The sequence below is a fragment of the Typha angustifolia genome, chromosome 14, assembly GCF_048772165.1.
Source record: "Typha angustifolia cultivar Huaian chromosome 14, ASM4877216v1, whole genome shotgun sequence".
Classification (NCBI taxonomy): Eukaryota; Viridiplantae; Streptophyta; class Magnoliopsida; order Poales; family Typhaceae; genus Typha; species Typha angustifolia.
The window spans coordinates 2,024,105-2,041,042 of record NC_133252.1 but is presented as its reverse complement, the minus strand read 5'-3'; the positions used below and the strand labels follow the sequence as shown (position 1 = coordinate 2,041,042).

The following is a 16,938-nucleotide window of genomic DNA, read 5'->3' as shown; positions in this document are numbered from 1 at the left end:
CATGAGAAAGAAAACCTGGATGACCGAGAAAAACTGCTTTAAACAGATGAAACTTCCAAGATGAAGCATTTGATAAGAGAAACAACAAAACTCAATATTCAATCATTTGGCTCTGTTGGTCATATTAATATCGGAAACAATACAAGACCTAACCCTAGAATGGGCTCAGGGAGAAAAGAGAAAGAGAAGAAAGGATTTGGTAAAAATGTGGTGCTTAATAAATAAGAGAAAGTCTTAGCCCTATTTATACAAAGCTGCATATAAATAAATAAATAAATAATTAATTAATTAACTAATTATAACTCTAACACCCCCTTCAAACTCAAGATGGATCATAAACCGAAAGTTTGCTAAATAGATGCTCAAAGCGCAGAAAGGAAGGAGGCTTCGTGAAAAAGTCGGTAATATACTCCTTAGTGTTGAGGTAATTAAGGGAAATAATCTTTACTGTTGAATGTAGTGCAAATGCTTCCTTTTCTCATGAAAAAGAGAATTCTTGGCAAGCTTTTTCGCATTGTCATTATCAACATAAAGAGGAGTTGAGATAGGCAAGAGAACACTCGTGTCACTAAGCAGGCGACGAAGCCAAACAATCTCCTTAATTGTATCACACATAACACGATACTCAGACTTAGTATTGGAGAAAGAGAACATTATGCTTCCTGTTACGCTAAAAAATTAGAGGGTTTCTCAGAAAAAACACAGATTCTAGTAGTAGATTTCTGATTAGATTTGTCACTGGCATAATTTGCATTGAAATAAGCCCACATCACCAAAATGAAAATCAAGGGCATAAAGAGAGAGCGAGTGATGGTGCCACAAGAATATTGAAAAATGCGCATGAGATCAGCTTAGTCTACTCACATTGAGGAGCCTGCATGAATTAAATAGCAAGCCAACTACATAAGAGATATCGACTCAATTATAGGTCTGATAGAAGAGGGCCCCAACCAGTTAACAATATCTAGTCAAATTTGGAAGAAGCTAACCGTCATTATGATAAAGCTTCATATGGAGCTCAACTAGGGTAGCAGCGGGACGAGTGTCAGTGACGGTGGCATGACTGATTTCTATAATATATTTTTGTTGGGATTGCAGAAGACCATGAAATAATTGAGCAATTTCGACACCCAAAAAGTATTGAATACGACTGAGGTCCTTCCTCTCAAACTAGCACTGAAGATACTACGAAAGAAAGTAAATGTTGGCCAAGTCATCTCCGATGATAATTATATCATCAACGTATAAGAGCAGGAGGAGCCGACCATGAGTAGAAGACCACATAAACATGGATGCGTCAGAATGACTCTCCTAAAATCTGCAGTCTCTGAGAATATTGCAAAATCGATCAAATCAGGCACAAGGAGCATACTTGAGCCCATAGATGGCTCATCGTAGTCGACAAATATGATCATAACAAATAGGAAACCGGGTGGAGGATCCATCTACACCTTGTCAAGAAGACCATGAAGAAACACATTCCTCACATCCATCTGATGTGGAGGCTATTGGCGACCGAAAGCAATTACAAGAAAAGTACAAATAAAAGTCATCCGAGCAATAGGAGCAAAAGTCTCCTAGTCTACATTGTACTTTTTAGTAAAGCTTAGAACAACCAAACGAGCCTTGTACCCGACAATGGATCTATCAAGTCGATACTTGACCTTAAAGATCTATTTGCAGTTGATAGGCACGATGTTGGGCAGGCACAGGACAACATCCCAAGTATGTATTTACTAAAGCTCCGAAGCTCATCTACCATTGCTTGCTGTCACTCTGGAACCTAGACTGCCTCACAATAAGGCCTAAGGTAATGGGTGTTGTGGATAGTTGTAAGAACGGTTTGAAATTCAGAATAATACGAAGTGAAAAACATCAAAAATCTATACTAGTTTGAAGGGCGATGCTCACGCTTTAGATAGTGACGAGCAGATACAAGAGTCGTCATAATAGAGAATGGGACGATCAAAGGGCACTAATAGGAGAGGAAGACTCGGCTGCATAAAAGGAATACGGCTTGCAAAAGTGGCAGGGTCGTCATAGAAGGGGGGTATTCCTCTGGAAGGTCTAGGGACTAACAAGAGAGCACTCCAGAGAGCAGAAGGAACTAGTAGGAGTGTCCATGAGTAGAGAAGTATCAAGCATGAAGGAGACATATGGTAAGGTTGGACTAATGATATCTGAGGGGATGGGAGATAATATGTGAGTAGGAAGATCCAAAAAGGATAAGTCTGAGAAAGGCAAGGCATCAAAGGTAAAGAAGAGTACCTCTTCTAGAAAAGTGACATGGCAAGATATCCTAAGACGACGAGCAGACATGTCATAACGACGATAGCCCTTATGCTCAGGACTCTGGGATTGGACCTAGTTGTCTAGAGTTGAGTCACCTTTATTTTCAAAGAAATAAAAAATTATGGTTGTCACGTTCGAACGCAGGAAAGTCTCATTCGAATGTCTGTATATATTTGCAAATATAGAGAACATATTTAGCGCATTCAACCGCCTGCATATGTTTGCAAATATAGATAACGTATTTATCGCGCTCAAACACGCTCGATCTTGTTCGAACATTATCGGTGAAACTACATTGTTTCTAAGGTTATCTTTTGATTATATTGCTTGTTAAGTTAGCCTCTAAATATGTGGAACGCAACCCTATGATGGTTATCGAATGAATTAAGTTTCTTCCATAAATCTTCTTCTCTCCTTCACTATTGTTCCCTCTTACCACGACTGCGCTACCTCTAATCTCCTCGACTGACTTACCACCCTAGATCCTTAAGGGAAGACCCACTTCTCTCTCTTCTTTTATTGTCCCTTCAATCCAAATCTCTCTATTAAAACAAAGATCAAAACAAGTGGCATCAGAGCCACAGGTTCTTGGACCCATAACCACCACAAGATCAATGGCCAATTGACGCGCAACCATGGAGGTGCCCATAAAAACCAAGCCTACCACGCCCGTGGTGTCGACGGGTAGGACTGCTGCGAATACGAGTGCGACTCCGACTGGTTCAACGCCTACTATGGATCCAACCTTGGTCTCTCTTTTTCAGCAAATGATGGATCTACAGCGAACACAGCAGGAGGGCATGAGAGGCATGAGGGAGGAGTTGCAGAACCTCGTAGCCACCATGCGCATGCCAGAATTCCCAGCACCAGCAAACCTAGCCGTGGCGGTGTTGCCTCAACCGGGGGCTAGGGAAGCCCTAGTCCAAAATGAACCCTTGTTGCCACCACCCATTGGTCCTAAAGGACCTTACCAAGCCCCCTACGATCTACAAAAATGCGTGGAAGGGGCATGTCCAGATCTGAATCCCAACAGCGCTAAGGCAGCTGTGGGTTGGCTGAATCGGGATGACCCCGGTTTGCACCAAGAGAGAGTATGATCGGAGACATTGAGAGCACGATGTACAAATCCTACATCCTCCTACCATTGGACCTAAACTCGCGTATGATATGGGGCGTGACAATCCTATGCACGAAAGAACTACGAGACTCGAGTTCCCTAAGTTCCAAGAAGGTAATCCTTTGGATCGAATCTTTCATACTGAACAATTTTTTATGTATCAAGGGACAACAGAAGACATCAAAGTGTTATTGGCGAGCTTCCATCTAGAGAGCACGGCATTACATTGGTGCCAATCACGTGAGCGCTCATCTGGTGTTCGATGGATGGCCGACATTCATAAATGCCCTATCAAGGCGCTTTGGAACCGCATGCTTTGAGGATTACAATGCCACCTTATCCAAGCTTGTCCAAAAGACGTCGATTGATGCCTACCAGGAAGAATTTGAGCGTATCACTAGCCGATGCCGATCTCAATAGCTGCAAGAAATTCTAGTCAACGCTTTTATTTCTGAGTTGCGCGAGGAGGTCTAGACTGATGTACTTTCTCTATGGCCTAGGACCTTGAGCGACACGTTTAAGGATGCAACTAGGATGGACCAGAAGCATCAAGCCTTAATGAATGCTACTAGGCTCAGCTGGAATAGCAGATTTACACCATGGACGACTGGGGCGATCAGCACGCCGGGTGTAGCTGCAAGAGCACCAACGGCCACAACAGGGCCGAGGGCCGCCCCAAGGCTTGTACTAGGAATTTGAGGTGGAGCACCCCCTAAGGTCCGTACTCTCACACCTGCATAGGTGGAAGAGCAATGAGTTAAAAGATTATGTTTCAGCTGCGACGAGAGATTCACTCTGGGCCATCGTTATGCTAGGGCAATAGGCAACGTTATGTTGATTGATGGGCATAAGGAGAACATGGAGGAGGTTGCTTGTGATGACTTGGTGGCTAATACGACCAAGGAGGAGGTATATGAGGAGCTAGAGGAGGAGATACCGGCCGAGATCTCCATGCTTGCATTCTCAAGCACGAGCGCTCAGAAGACCCTACGAGTGGACGGGCTAGTCAAGAAACAGTGCATGCCTCTTCTCATAGAAATAGAGAGCACGCACAATTTCTTGGACGAGTGACACGTGCGTTTCGGAAGTTTCTCATTTCATGCCTTTCATCGAATAATTGGTGATCAGGAATTTAATTCTCACTGATGCTTTTCGTCGAACATTATGCAGCAAAAAAATTGGGGTTTTCTATAGAGAGCAAAAAAAAAAAAAAAAAATCCATTCAAGCAAGCAAATATTCCCTTGAGGAAGAAGCCTTATTCCTCTACAAGCGGATGAGCTCGAGATGACAGAATGGTCGCAGCCAAGAAACCAGGCAGAATGATCAAAGCCAAGGAACCAAGTAGAATGGTCGTAGCCAATGATCTTGAGGCCACGAAACAATAGGGGAGAAGATAGCATGAAGATGACCGTAGGGGAACCAGGCGACAGTTGCTACAGAACCGGTCACTGGTTGCTCGCAAGGGAGAAGTTGGCGTCGACAAAGAATGAGATCGATTTGGTCCCCAAATTTGGCTTTGATGAAGTTAGCGTTGGAGTCAAAGATACTCGCGAGAAGCCGGGATGAAGTTGACGGCTGCTCATAAGCTTGAGGAGGCCGGATAAGCGCCCTACGAGTTAGTGGAGTGGGCAAGTGATGCGATCGAGGAAGACTGCAATGAAGATGCACCGATTTTGACAAAGGAAGCCTCTTATTTCAACGAAGGAAGACCGGTGGCGTTCTTAATAAAAGTGAAGTAGAATCAAGCTTGATGAAGGATTTCGAGCAATAAGATAAGATTATTGTAGGAAAGATCCAAGGGATGAAAGATATCCCTAGATATCAAAATACTTTAATACCATGAAACAATACAAGATCTAATCCTAGAATGGGTTAAGGGGGAACTGGAGATTTGGTGAAAATATATTACTTAATAAATAAGAGAGTCTTAGCCTATTTATACAAAGCCACCATACATATAAATAAATGAATAAATATAACTCTAATAATATCAAAGTTGGAGAGGAAAAAACTAGAAGAGACATAGAAAGCAAACAAAAAGCAAGAGGTTTTCTATTTCTCTCACGTGGACTAGAGTATAAGTATGCATCCAAGTATCAAATCGTTCTACTACCCTAAAAGTTGCCATTGCTTCTACCAATTGCAAAATCAAGCTATCGGATCATTCTACCACCTAAAATATTAAACAAGTGGCCAATACCACTACAAGTGCGCATGTCGTGCCAGGTCGAGGATGGGTGTTATAAGTAAAGTATTAGAATCCTACTATGCATGAATCCAAGGAGTAAATAGAATGGTTTATTTGTTCCAGAGCTTGACTAAAGTAGCTGTGAAAATGGTTAAAATATTATTAATACCTAAATTTCACAAATATACGAAGATGAACCCAGAGTTAAACAAATATATCAAAAGTATTCCAAAAAGCACCTAAAATTTAATTATTAAGTACTGATTAAACTGGCATTTATAAAAATATTTACTCAATTGGAACAAGGATGGAACTCATTGAGGTTAGATTATTTGACTTTAATCATCTTGCCAAGAGGGAACTAAGTAGGACAAGTCATTGCCAATGCATGGTCAACAGTTATATAACTTTGATCAACTAATCACTACTATTGGACTTATGCGCATTTCGAGAAAGTTTCCCGACTATTTGAAATATCTACGTTAATCTTACATACAATTATTTTACTCCAGCAATTCAACATTATAACAATTTATGAAATTAGTCAAATTACTAATTGAAAAACTGTCAGAAGAAGCAGACAATTAAAGCATCGCACAGATGCACACTATGTTGTCCTATGATACATTGTCACTCCATAACAGATTTAGCCCAGGTACAATAGTATAGCAATACTTTTTATCTTCAGTTCCATAATATCAGATGGATTGATATTTTATCTTCAGTGATATATTAGCCACCATGATCTATGGATTTAGCAAACATTGGTCCAAAATGACTATAATTACTTTCTACTACTAATGAAATTACAATAGTTGCATCACAAAACATGAAACCACAATATAATGATAAGTTGATTAGATTAAAGTAAAACTACCCTACGAAACTGAAGAGGAGCTGTGTTCAACCAGTCAAGCTTTGGTGGAAACTCAGGAACATCCGAAGCAGAGCGCCTCACAAAAATAAAAAGAGGGTGTATTACTGTTAACAATGTAGAACATAGAAAACTTAAACAAAGCCTATCTTGCAAAATGCACAGTAATGAAGATTGAGCACATAGAATACATACCTAGCTTCTAAATCAGCTATGTAGTTCTTAATTTGCTGTATTCTTGACAGTTGTGATTGTCCTAAAAAGAATAGAAGGATATAAGCTGCATGACTACTTTTGGCATGTTAATTGTAATATTGTAAACAAGTATAACAGCTATATTTAAACCAGAAGGCAAAAAAAAAAGTCACTTGCATATTGTGGAACTATTATCTCTTACACCACATAGGATGCAGTATCTGCATCGATCTTCAGAATAGATATTCAAGTTACATCAGATGTCAAGGAAAAAAATGATAATGTTTGAAATCTTATTAAGTTAACCCTCGTCTTAAAAAAAATGCATATTCAAGTCAACAAGTTTCAGAAAAACTACATCAGGTTTACTATCCTTTGATCAGCACATAAAACTTCATGTTTGGGCAGGAAAGTCTTGAACTATACCAACTGGTGTACCACTTTTTACGATGAGAACCTAGTCTTCTAATTCACTACATTGGAATTTGAAACTTATGCAAGTAAGGGGTGTTAAATATGCACTTAAACTCGCAAATTGCTATTATAGTCACTATATAAGCTACCAAATCCTTTCAAATATGCATTTAAGCCCGCAAACGGTTATTATAGACACCATATAAGTCAGTAAATATACACTTAAGTTTGTAAATAATTATTATAGACACTATATAAGCTAACAAATATACACTTAAGCTCATAAATGCTTATTATAGGCACCATATAAGTTGGCATTTATGCATTTAAGCTCGCAGATAGCTATTATAGTCACCATATAAGTCAGCAAATTATTTCAAATATATATTTAAGTTCACATATGCCTGTTATAATATTATAATAATATAATATTAAACTATTACCCTATTATCATATTCATATAGTATACTTACTTTTAAAATATTATAATATTATAATACTATAATATTATAACATTATAATACACCATATAATATTTGTATATTATAATAATAACCATAGTTCTCAGTTTCGGCCGATCCCGAGTGGGATCGGCCGATCCCGATCCCAGCCGAAACCAATCGGTTGATTGGTTTCGGTTGGGGTTTCGGCCGTTTCGGCCGAAACCCGATCCGTTTCGGTCGAGATCGGCCGTTTCGGCCGAAACCCGATCCGTTTCGGTCGGGATCGGCCGTTTAGGGTTTAGGGTTTAGGGTTTAGGGTTTCGGCCGATCCCAACCGAAACGGGTCGGATCCGACCCGGATCCGACCCGGGGGACATCAATAATTGATGTCCCCATCCCCACCTGCCTCTCTCCCTTTTCTCTCTCTCTCTTTCTCTCTTTTCCTCTCTTAGTCTCTTTCTCTCTTTTCTTTATTTCTTTCTTTCTCTCTTTCTCATCGATTTCTTACTCTCTTTCTCCCCGGCGACTGAGTAGATCTCCGTCTCTCCGGTGACCTCGACCTCCGGCGACGTTCTCCGACGACCTCGATCTCCGGCGACCTTCGGTAAGTTTTTTTTTTCAGTTTTTTAATTTTTTCTTCCCTGCTGCTGCTCACTGCTGCTGCAGCAAGGTGCTGGCTGCTGCAGCAGCAGGTGCTGCAGCACGATGCTGCACCTGTTGCTGCAGCAGGTGCTGCCGCAGCACCTTGCTGCTGCAAGTTATTAGATGACAGAGATATTAGATGACTTGTCCTCTATGGATCAGAGAAATGGAGGACAAGTTATTAGATGACAGAGATAACCCATGGTTAGATAAAATATTGGGAGAGACCACGACGAGGGCAGAGGCTGGTACGAGTCATAGTCCTGATGATACATATGGTGGTGAGATCGTTCCATCTAAATTTGTTGAGGAAAGTCAAGGAGGCATAAGGAGTGAAGACAGAGAAACTGAGGATATATATACATATCAGCGACGTCGTCATGAGATGCATTTTGGTTCCTATGATTATGGTACATCGAGTATTTATTGTTTGGAGCCATCACAAGATCCATATGCTAGTTATTATCCTCAGTATACTCAGTATTCTCAGACACAAGATCCAAATGCTGGTTATTATCCTCCTCAAACGCAAGTCACACAACAAGATCCAAATGCTGGTTATTATCCTCCTCAAACGCAAGTCACACAACAAGATCCATACAATATGACTAGTATGATGGAATCACTTTTTGGAGCATCAGGTCCCAGACATCAATATTTACAAACTTATGGTGATTATGATGATGAAGACTATAGAAATTTACGAGAACCAGCTCGGTATTCAACAAAGTTTTAAATTTTGAGTAAGTTAATACATTTTTTTAAGTTTTTAGACTTCATATGTGAGTAATTTTTGTTTTCTTATTTTTTGTCATTTTTCTAAATTTTTCTGCATTTTTAAATAATATTTAGAATTTTATATAATTAAAAAATAGTCCGATCCGATACGAACGGCCAATACGGCCGATACGTATCATTTTTCTGGACGGCCGATACCGATCCCGATCCCGATACTGGGAACCTTAATAATAACCACCATCGTGACATGAAAAGGGTATTTTTGTCCATCAAATTTACATATCATGCATTTCCCTCGAAAACCAATATTTTTTTTCACTTTTTTATATCACATTATAAATAATAAATGCACTATTAGCCTAGTTCAGAATTAAACACCAAATTACCGTAGCCTATTTCAAGGTACCTAAATTAAGACTAAGAAATACGACTAGTTAATCTAATTTAGAGCTTAGTCTCAAACCAAACAAGATCTTATATATCTTGTGGGCCCTTGCTGTTTGAAATTCAAGGTGGTAAGTAGGTTCTTGTGCATGTGATAGTAGTTGGAGCACATTAGGCCAAGCTTGAGTTTGTACATAGCCAGCTCCAAAGATAGCCATGCTAGTGGCACGTGCCGATCGGCACGCTCTGTGCCGATCATAGTATATCTTCAATCATAGTATGTCCTATACACATACTATGATTGAAGATATTTATTAAAACTAATATTAATGATTGAACATTCCATAATATAATTGAAGACATAATATAAATTGATAATAGTTTGATAGTTAAAATTAATATCTAGTTGAACGTAAAATGATGAGGAAGATCAAAGATTTCATTTGCTGGCACAAGAATAACATAAGAATATTGCATTAAATACTGTCGATATTCTTCAAAACTTATTCACTGATAGTATTACTTATTGTGACGTCTCATATGGTCTTCATACAAATAAAAATTTTATAATTCTCCTATGATATGATATAGATATTGAACATACACGATAATGAACGGCACCGAACAGGCACAGACACATCATAACTATATACAGATTGTGGATATGGAGTATAATAAGAGTGTTCTGGCTCTGGTGGATGTGATTGATATGATGGTAATTATGATAAACTCATCATCATGTAAATGTACCTCTCTTAATGCTCTACTACCTACAGACTCAAATCCTTTGTAAAAACAATACCTCTCTAAAAAGGTTGTGTAACAGGAACGCATGTCTCATCTCTATCGTCATCAACACTAGACTGAGTCTCGCTATTATCACCATTATCATCATCATTATCATCTCTAGTCTTATCATTATCAATTTTATTTAAGGCTTCTAAATGATCAATGGATTAGTTGATTTGATAATGATTGATGAAAATAGGAAAAAAAAATTTTAAAAAAAAGGCTCCACATGGCACAATGATCGGCACGGGTCGACATGTGGGTGTGCCACTGGCACACCTTGTGTCATTACTAGAACGGCAAGTGCCGACCGGCACGACCATCCATGGCCAGCTCCATTGGAGCTCAACCCTAATATCTACTTGCTTCGAGCTAAGATGAGCCCACCTTAGCTCACTCAAGCTCGACTCATTTACACCCCTATCTTATGCAAGCAAGAAAAAATAATTACTAAGTGTGTTTCGTTATCCTAGACAAAGAGGGCAAAGCAAGGTCAAAAATAGGAAACTATTTTCATGAGGGGCACAACTACAAAGAAAAGGAACCACATTATAGTGCTGCCAAACTGCTGCACCAAACTCAGGAGTAGATCTCATCTTTGGATTTTCAGCATCCAGCAACACTAAGTGGCATTAAGCCATTAAAATTCACATTGCCTTTGCATCAATGATTGAAGGTACATGAGAGCCCAAAAAGATGTGCAAACTTTTCGGTGTAAAACTTGAAAACTAGAGAAAATGAAAAGGTGGAAATAAATCATACCTTCATTCTGACTAAAAATTGAACGACCTGCCCCCGTTAAATAATTCAGCAGACCTTTTGGAGATGCATATTGCATAGCCTACATAATGAAAGAACAACTAACATATTAAAATGGAAAATACAATAATGCATGCTTGAGAATATATCTAAGAGTTGGTCTAACTTGTTGGACATAAAAATGATTAATTAATCTAACATAGCTGATACCACTTTCTTGTTTTACTGCGCAATCAAATCTACAAGTATAACATGCAAATAAGAGCTCAAGGGATGAGGTTAATTTTTTTTTCTCTTTCTTCTTTTTTCCCTTTTTTTTGTTGGTCAGAATGAAACATATATATTTCGGAGCTAAAAATTTGAGAACAATCCATTTCAATTGAGGTCCCCAAACATGAACGGGAAGCAACATGTCATAATTTGACTAATTAAAATTTTTTCGGTCTGCTATTCTTACTAATAGTAATGCTCATGGAGGACTTTCCAGGTAATCATGGCCATAAGGTTGAGGGACTGAATGCAGAACACGTAGCAACTAGATGCAGAATATTGGTTTTTAAAAAGAATAAAGGAATTACTGGATCAAGAACTTTTGACAATCTCTTGAGGTAAACTAGTTACTAGAAGATAAACTTTTCATGTTTAAGACAGTTTAGAAGCTCAGACAAAAAGAAAAAAATAAATAGCACTTCTACATAGTTGATGATAATAACCCTAATAGTTTACCAGTCAAATTAATGTCAGCAGATGATGTGGACTATTCCGAGTTATATCTAATGACTCCAATATAATATTGCTTAAATTCCATGTTTCTTTCATGTCTTCTACAAGAGTCATATAATGTGCCTATATTGTATTGGGCATCTTATCCATTCTGTTCTTGATAGTGACAACATTCACACTTGATAATCAGCAAATTTTCTTGTAAAGATGTTCTGAATTCTGAAGCTTCACAAGTTCATAAATACTACAAGGATGATATACGCTTTGCATTCGTTGATTAAACGTATTTTAAAGTCAATGATGCACTCAAGAAGATGCAAGTGCTAAGTAAAATTGTATCAAAACGCCTATTTGAAAGATGAGTAATTTGATAAAACACACAGGAGCACTAAAAATACCTTCCAATTACTAATAGTGAAGAGGAGACAAGATACAGCAATTCCCAAACTACCATATCTCAAAATCTCCCGACGTGAACCCTGCATCCTGTATTTATTTCTGAAACCTTCTTGTTAGACCAAAAAGGGTACTACAAAAACAATCAGAACAAGAAGTAGAAAGTGACCCTCAGTTAATTGCTCAAAAGGTGACTGCAGAAAGTTCCATCAGGAAAATTTTCCACAAATAAGTATACGAACAATGAAGACATACTTCATTATTATGAGGAAAAACTTTTCAGATCTAACTTAAAGAGAATAGTTCAGACATTCGGCTGTTTAAATAAATAATAATTCTTAAGGTTCTAACTGGCATTTATGCTTTTCAAGTTATGAGCTCAAAAAATGTAAGTCAAGAGAGACCTTAAAAGATAATCAGTGCTTTCAAGTTTCAATTCTCAACAGCTAGTTACAGACGAAACAAAGCTAACAAGCATTGAGCCACTGACTGATAGGTACCATTTAGCTATAACTAGAAGAGATTTCTGCCCGCTCAGAACATGAAATTATGAAACCATCCAGTTTGGATGCAATTTACCTGCCAAGTTCAGAAGGCCCCATCTAATCTAGGAAAACCTATTTCTCGAGTTGGATTCTTGCACCATTATTTTTCATCTTCTTATAGAGGCTACAAAAACTATACAACTCGAGAAGTAACATGCTATAGGCAAGAAAGTTTTTTCAAATTAAATAGGTGTCAAGACATGGTTTCTCAACCTTCTGTGAGAAAAAGAAGAGGGAAGGATCTAAAGCTTCTGCTCATGTTGGTTTCTCATTAAAGTTATAGATGCAGCATCTTGAAATACAATAAATAAATAAACTGCTTCTAGGTATTCCTCTTGACACAACATGAGTTTAGGTACCAATCAGTCGAAGAACTCGATAGCAGATAAAAAAACCTTTGGAGTAAATAAGCCAGCCTTATAGTTTCGCAATTTTTTTATAATCCAAAGCATATCATATCAAGTTAAGAATTTTCAAATTTCAAGAATTATAATTTGGGGAAATTAGAGAGTTCCTGAAAGATGTTCTCAAGGTTTAGTAGCAAGAGATACCCATGATATACACTTGCAGAAACAAATTTAAATTTTTTAGATATTGTGAAACTGACCTTACCCTCCAAGAAAATAGCGTTTTTGATTTGCAGAGCTGATTTCATGAGCAAATTCAGTGCCAATTTTTCCATTCAGCGGCTCTGAAGAAGTATTTCCTAAAGAACTATTATTCTGAGGGTTTTGCATCATCTCATCTGCAGCAACTTCTTGTGATCAGCATTTAATGGTGCCCATTAGGAAAGAGTAAAAATCTCTTATCCATTAGAAATGAATTTAAAACTCATTGAAATGATGTAGAAAGTATAGAACCCCACTTAACTAATAAACTTATCCAACTTATTGAGGAAATGGACAAATTTAAGGACAAAAGAAGGGTGAAAAACATTTTCTTGAAATAAAAAATAGTTACAATAGTTTTGATGAGACTAACTGGAAGCTCTAGCTTCTGGAATGCTACAATTGTTAAAAAAATGTAAACTGCATTTTACTTATGTGTGAGCTACATACTGCAATTAACAGAAGAACCACCATACAAGATGTCGTTAATTGAAACATTTCCAATATCCTTTCTGATGAGTGATGGACTGCTTTGCTGCAGAGACTCTATTGTTAGAGTAGTAGTTACAGCAACGCATCTGCAAGTGATGAGATACAAGTACATTACACATATAAATGACCTTGTAGAATCATTAAACAAGAAGACTGAAAGTTGGAAGGCGATTTGAACATAAGACTCACAGAAGACCAGAATGTAGCAAAGGGTCAAGCAACTAAAGTAATTTCAAGCATGATGTAGAAGGATAGACAAGTACAGGATTTGGCAGTTATGTTGTGGTTTTATGCCCATAGTTACTTCTTAAACAGACTACTTCAAGTGTGGCAGATGCTCATGAAAGTCCAATGTTCATGTGCATATTGAACGACCACCAAGCATAGATACAAGGAGAAGTGTGATCATAACTCATTGGCTAGGCACATGGAGACATGATACTGAAACTTAAATAATCTGTAATTCAATATACTCTGCATGTATTCTTTTGTTTGAAGCCATCCTCCAAAACTTCATAAAGGAAGAAAATTAAGTTATTGTCTGATGCATACCTCATTTCTGCAGCTTCTGCAGCTTGAACTCCAGCAAGAGCATCTTCTATTACGATACACTAGCAAATTTGGGAGCCATAAGTACCATTAACGTCTGAGAAGAACTCAGAGAAATGAAATAATTTTTACTAAGACTGCATGCTCACATAAGATAGACGTGTCAAGTATACAAAAATGAGAGAGCATCTTAGATGATAACACATTCCTCAAGAAAGAGCATGTAAACAGATAAACTAGAAGATACGATATTTATTTGTTAGGACTATAGGAAAATTAAACCAATTTTTATATTCAAAATATAGGATAAATATGAAATTGTTGCTAGACAATGTACTTATATAGGATTAGAAATCAATAGCTTTAAACCTTCTTGCAGTAAAATCGACAGTTCAGCTCTACAGACACTAAAGTGGTGCAGAGATTATACAGCGGAAGTTAAAAAAGGACTGAAACATTTGCATTCTATATGTGTTTTAAGAAAGAAAAGAATATAATGATTATCAATTTTGAAAATCTGGAATAGGAAAAAAAATTGAACTTATGTATCTCAAATCCTCTCTAGTAATTAGTATGCTTAATCTTTCATATAGTAAATGACGCAAGTTACCTGACTAGGTTCCACATTTAAGATCTTGGATGCTGCTATGAAAATATCTGGAGCAGGCTTCAGGTTTTCAAATGCATCAGCAGAAACAATCGCATCAAACCTGACATTCAAACAGGTTAATCGTGATTATCAGATCCACAAATATTGAGAAAGATGAAAACTAAATACAAGTAAGATGTTGCAGCTTGTGAGAATAGTTGCAAACTTGCAATAATCAATAGCACTAGTATGCAATTTGCATAAAAGGTATACATATGCTTATTATTTAAGAAACTAGTCTATCATAGTAAGTTAGAGAAATATGCTTCTGAAACTTTCAAACATTAAAAAAAATTGATAATTCAGTATCGACTCCAGAAATCCCTTGTTATCCTTAGAATGGAAAGACACAAAAGATTAGTATAATTGATAACTATTTGATGGAAACTGTGTCGATAACATTAGAAATTGGACAGGTAAAGAAATTTCTTCTGCAGGAGATCACACCAAATAGGAACTACGAACATGGGTACTACAAACCACCCTATAATTACTACAAGGATAACATGTTGGCCTACATAAATGTACGTTCCCCTACAAAATTTATATTGCATTTACCTACACGATCAGAGATTTTTTATGCCATTTGTAACTAGTTGACTGACGTACAAAATATTAACTCTAATAATCCAATTCATAGTTTGACAGAAAGAATATGGACTAATACAGAACGACAAATCAGAACTTACAGTGATGCAGGCAATCCAGCGGCTGCTAGATTTGCGTCCACCTTAATCCTGTCAGCACTTGAGGCAACAGCAATCTTAAGCCCATTTCTTTTGCACTGCACTCAAGCAGCAAGAACCAATCTTATACATCAGCATTGAAGCAATACAAAGTACTTCCAACCAACTGAGTACGTATACCTCCATGATAAGCTCAAGTGCTCCTGGGAATCCAATTCCAGAGTTGGGCTTCGCATACTGCATTCAAGAAAACCATATTCACATCTCGACCAATAAATTTGCTTTGATCTTGATGTAAAACCAAAAAAAGAATGCCAAGAATAGAAAGAATTGCAACCCGTTTCACCTTATCGAGGTATATCTCAAAGAACCGTCTCTTCGCTGCCTCAGGATCGAACCCTTTAACTCCCTTCACCGAAGCCACGCCTCCAAGAAAGTTGGCCTCACCTACACCACTCATCTCCCACATAAACTTCTTGAAAGAAAAAGAATCTAAGGTTCCGAAATCTAGTTTGTTTTCTTGCAGCACATCAGAATTCGAAATCTTGAAAATTATATGGAAATCAAGAAATATTTTCCTAAATATTTTCCAAAACCTTGGATAACTAATCAAGAAAAGGAATGGCACGAGATTACCGGTTCCCGTGAAAGGGACGAAGTCGTCAACGGTGACGGAGACGCCCATCTCGGCGAAGACATCGACCGCCGCCATCCGCGACGGCTCCTCGCTGTTGCAAAGAACTCCATCCATGTCGAAGAGAACGGCAGAGACCTTCCCCCATTCGCCGCCCTTCTCTTCCTTTCGATCCGTTCCCTCCTCCATTTGCTGCTGCTGCTGAGGGGGCGAAGCCCGGGCGGTGCCGCCGCTTCGCCGGCGGTAGGACGCCGGAGCTTGGGTTCGGGGGCGACGGAGGAGGAAGACGAGCGGGGAGATCGAAGCGGATTTCTTGGAACTTGGTGGGCAATTTGGGAATACAGGCAGCCGAAGGCCAGTAGACGTTAGCCGCAGTGCCATATTTTGCCTCCGAGATCGGCGTGGGGGGGGCGAGGATTGAAATTTAAGTATGTCGCCTCTTTAAATGCCTATAATACCCTTTCAATTATGTAAAAGTACGTTGATGTCCTCGCGGCCGGATTACGAAATGGTGGTGTAGTTTACGGACGGTTTGTGGTGCCCAATCGGATATAACGTCCAGCTCACACGAGGTATGCCACGTGGTTCGGCGCTAGCCAACGACGGAGACGGACTTTATCCAAGAAGAGATTTATTCTTTATCCACACATAGTTATGCTGGCTTCAAATTGGCTCGAATCGAATTCAAGCGAGCTCAAAATTTGCTCGACGAGCTCGACTTATATTCAATTAAGTGGAAGTGGGTCAGATTATATTCAACACAGTCCAGTTCTGTATTCAGAGTTTTATTAAATATAACTTACAATTTTTCTATCTATCT

General features: G+C 38.4%; 1 protein-coding gene across 4 annotated transcripts in view; it reads right to left on the bottom strand.

The window, feature by feature from the left end:
• LOC140775449 (protein SUPPRESSOR OF QUENCHING 1, chloroplastic) overlaps window positions 1-16,636 on the bottom strand; it is a 40,737-nt gene extending 24,101 nt beyond the window's left edge. For 3 of the 4 annotated variants that reach the window (XM_073118744.1, XM_073118745.1, XM_073118747.1), the window contains exons 1-12: window positions 16,121-16,636; window positions 15,831-15,931; window positions 15,665-15,721; window positions 15,488-15,582; window positions 14,760-14,859; window positions 14,153-14,211; window positions 13,559-13,686; window positions 13,113-13,245; window positions 11,958-12,057; window positions 10,840-10,918; window positions 6,668-6,728; window positions 6,476-6,551 (exon numbers count right to left, since the gene is read on the bottom strand). In XM_073118744.1, the coding sequence (XP_072974845.1) occupies window positions 6,476-6,551; window positions 6,668-6,728; window positions 10,840-10,918; window positions 11,958-12,057; window positions 13,113-13,245; window positions 13,559-13,686; window positions 14,153-14,211; window positions 14,760-14,859; window positions 15,488-15,582; window positions 15,665-15,721; window positions 15,831-15,931; window positions 16,121-16,499 (1,368 nt within the window). In that variant the 5' untranslated portion in view covers window positions 16,500-16,636. The remainder of the gene's footprint in view (window positions 1-6,475; window positions 6,552-6,667; window positions 6,729-10,839; window positions 10,919-11,957; window positions 12,058-13,112; window positions 13,246-13,558; window positions 13,687-14,152; window positions 14,212-14,759; window positions 14,860-15,487; window positions 15,583-15,664; window positions 15,722-15,830; window positions 15,932-16,120) is intronic. The other variant, XM_073118746.1, reaches the window with a different exon arrangement.
• Between the last annotated feature and the right edge of the window lie 302 nt (window positions 16,637-16,938).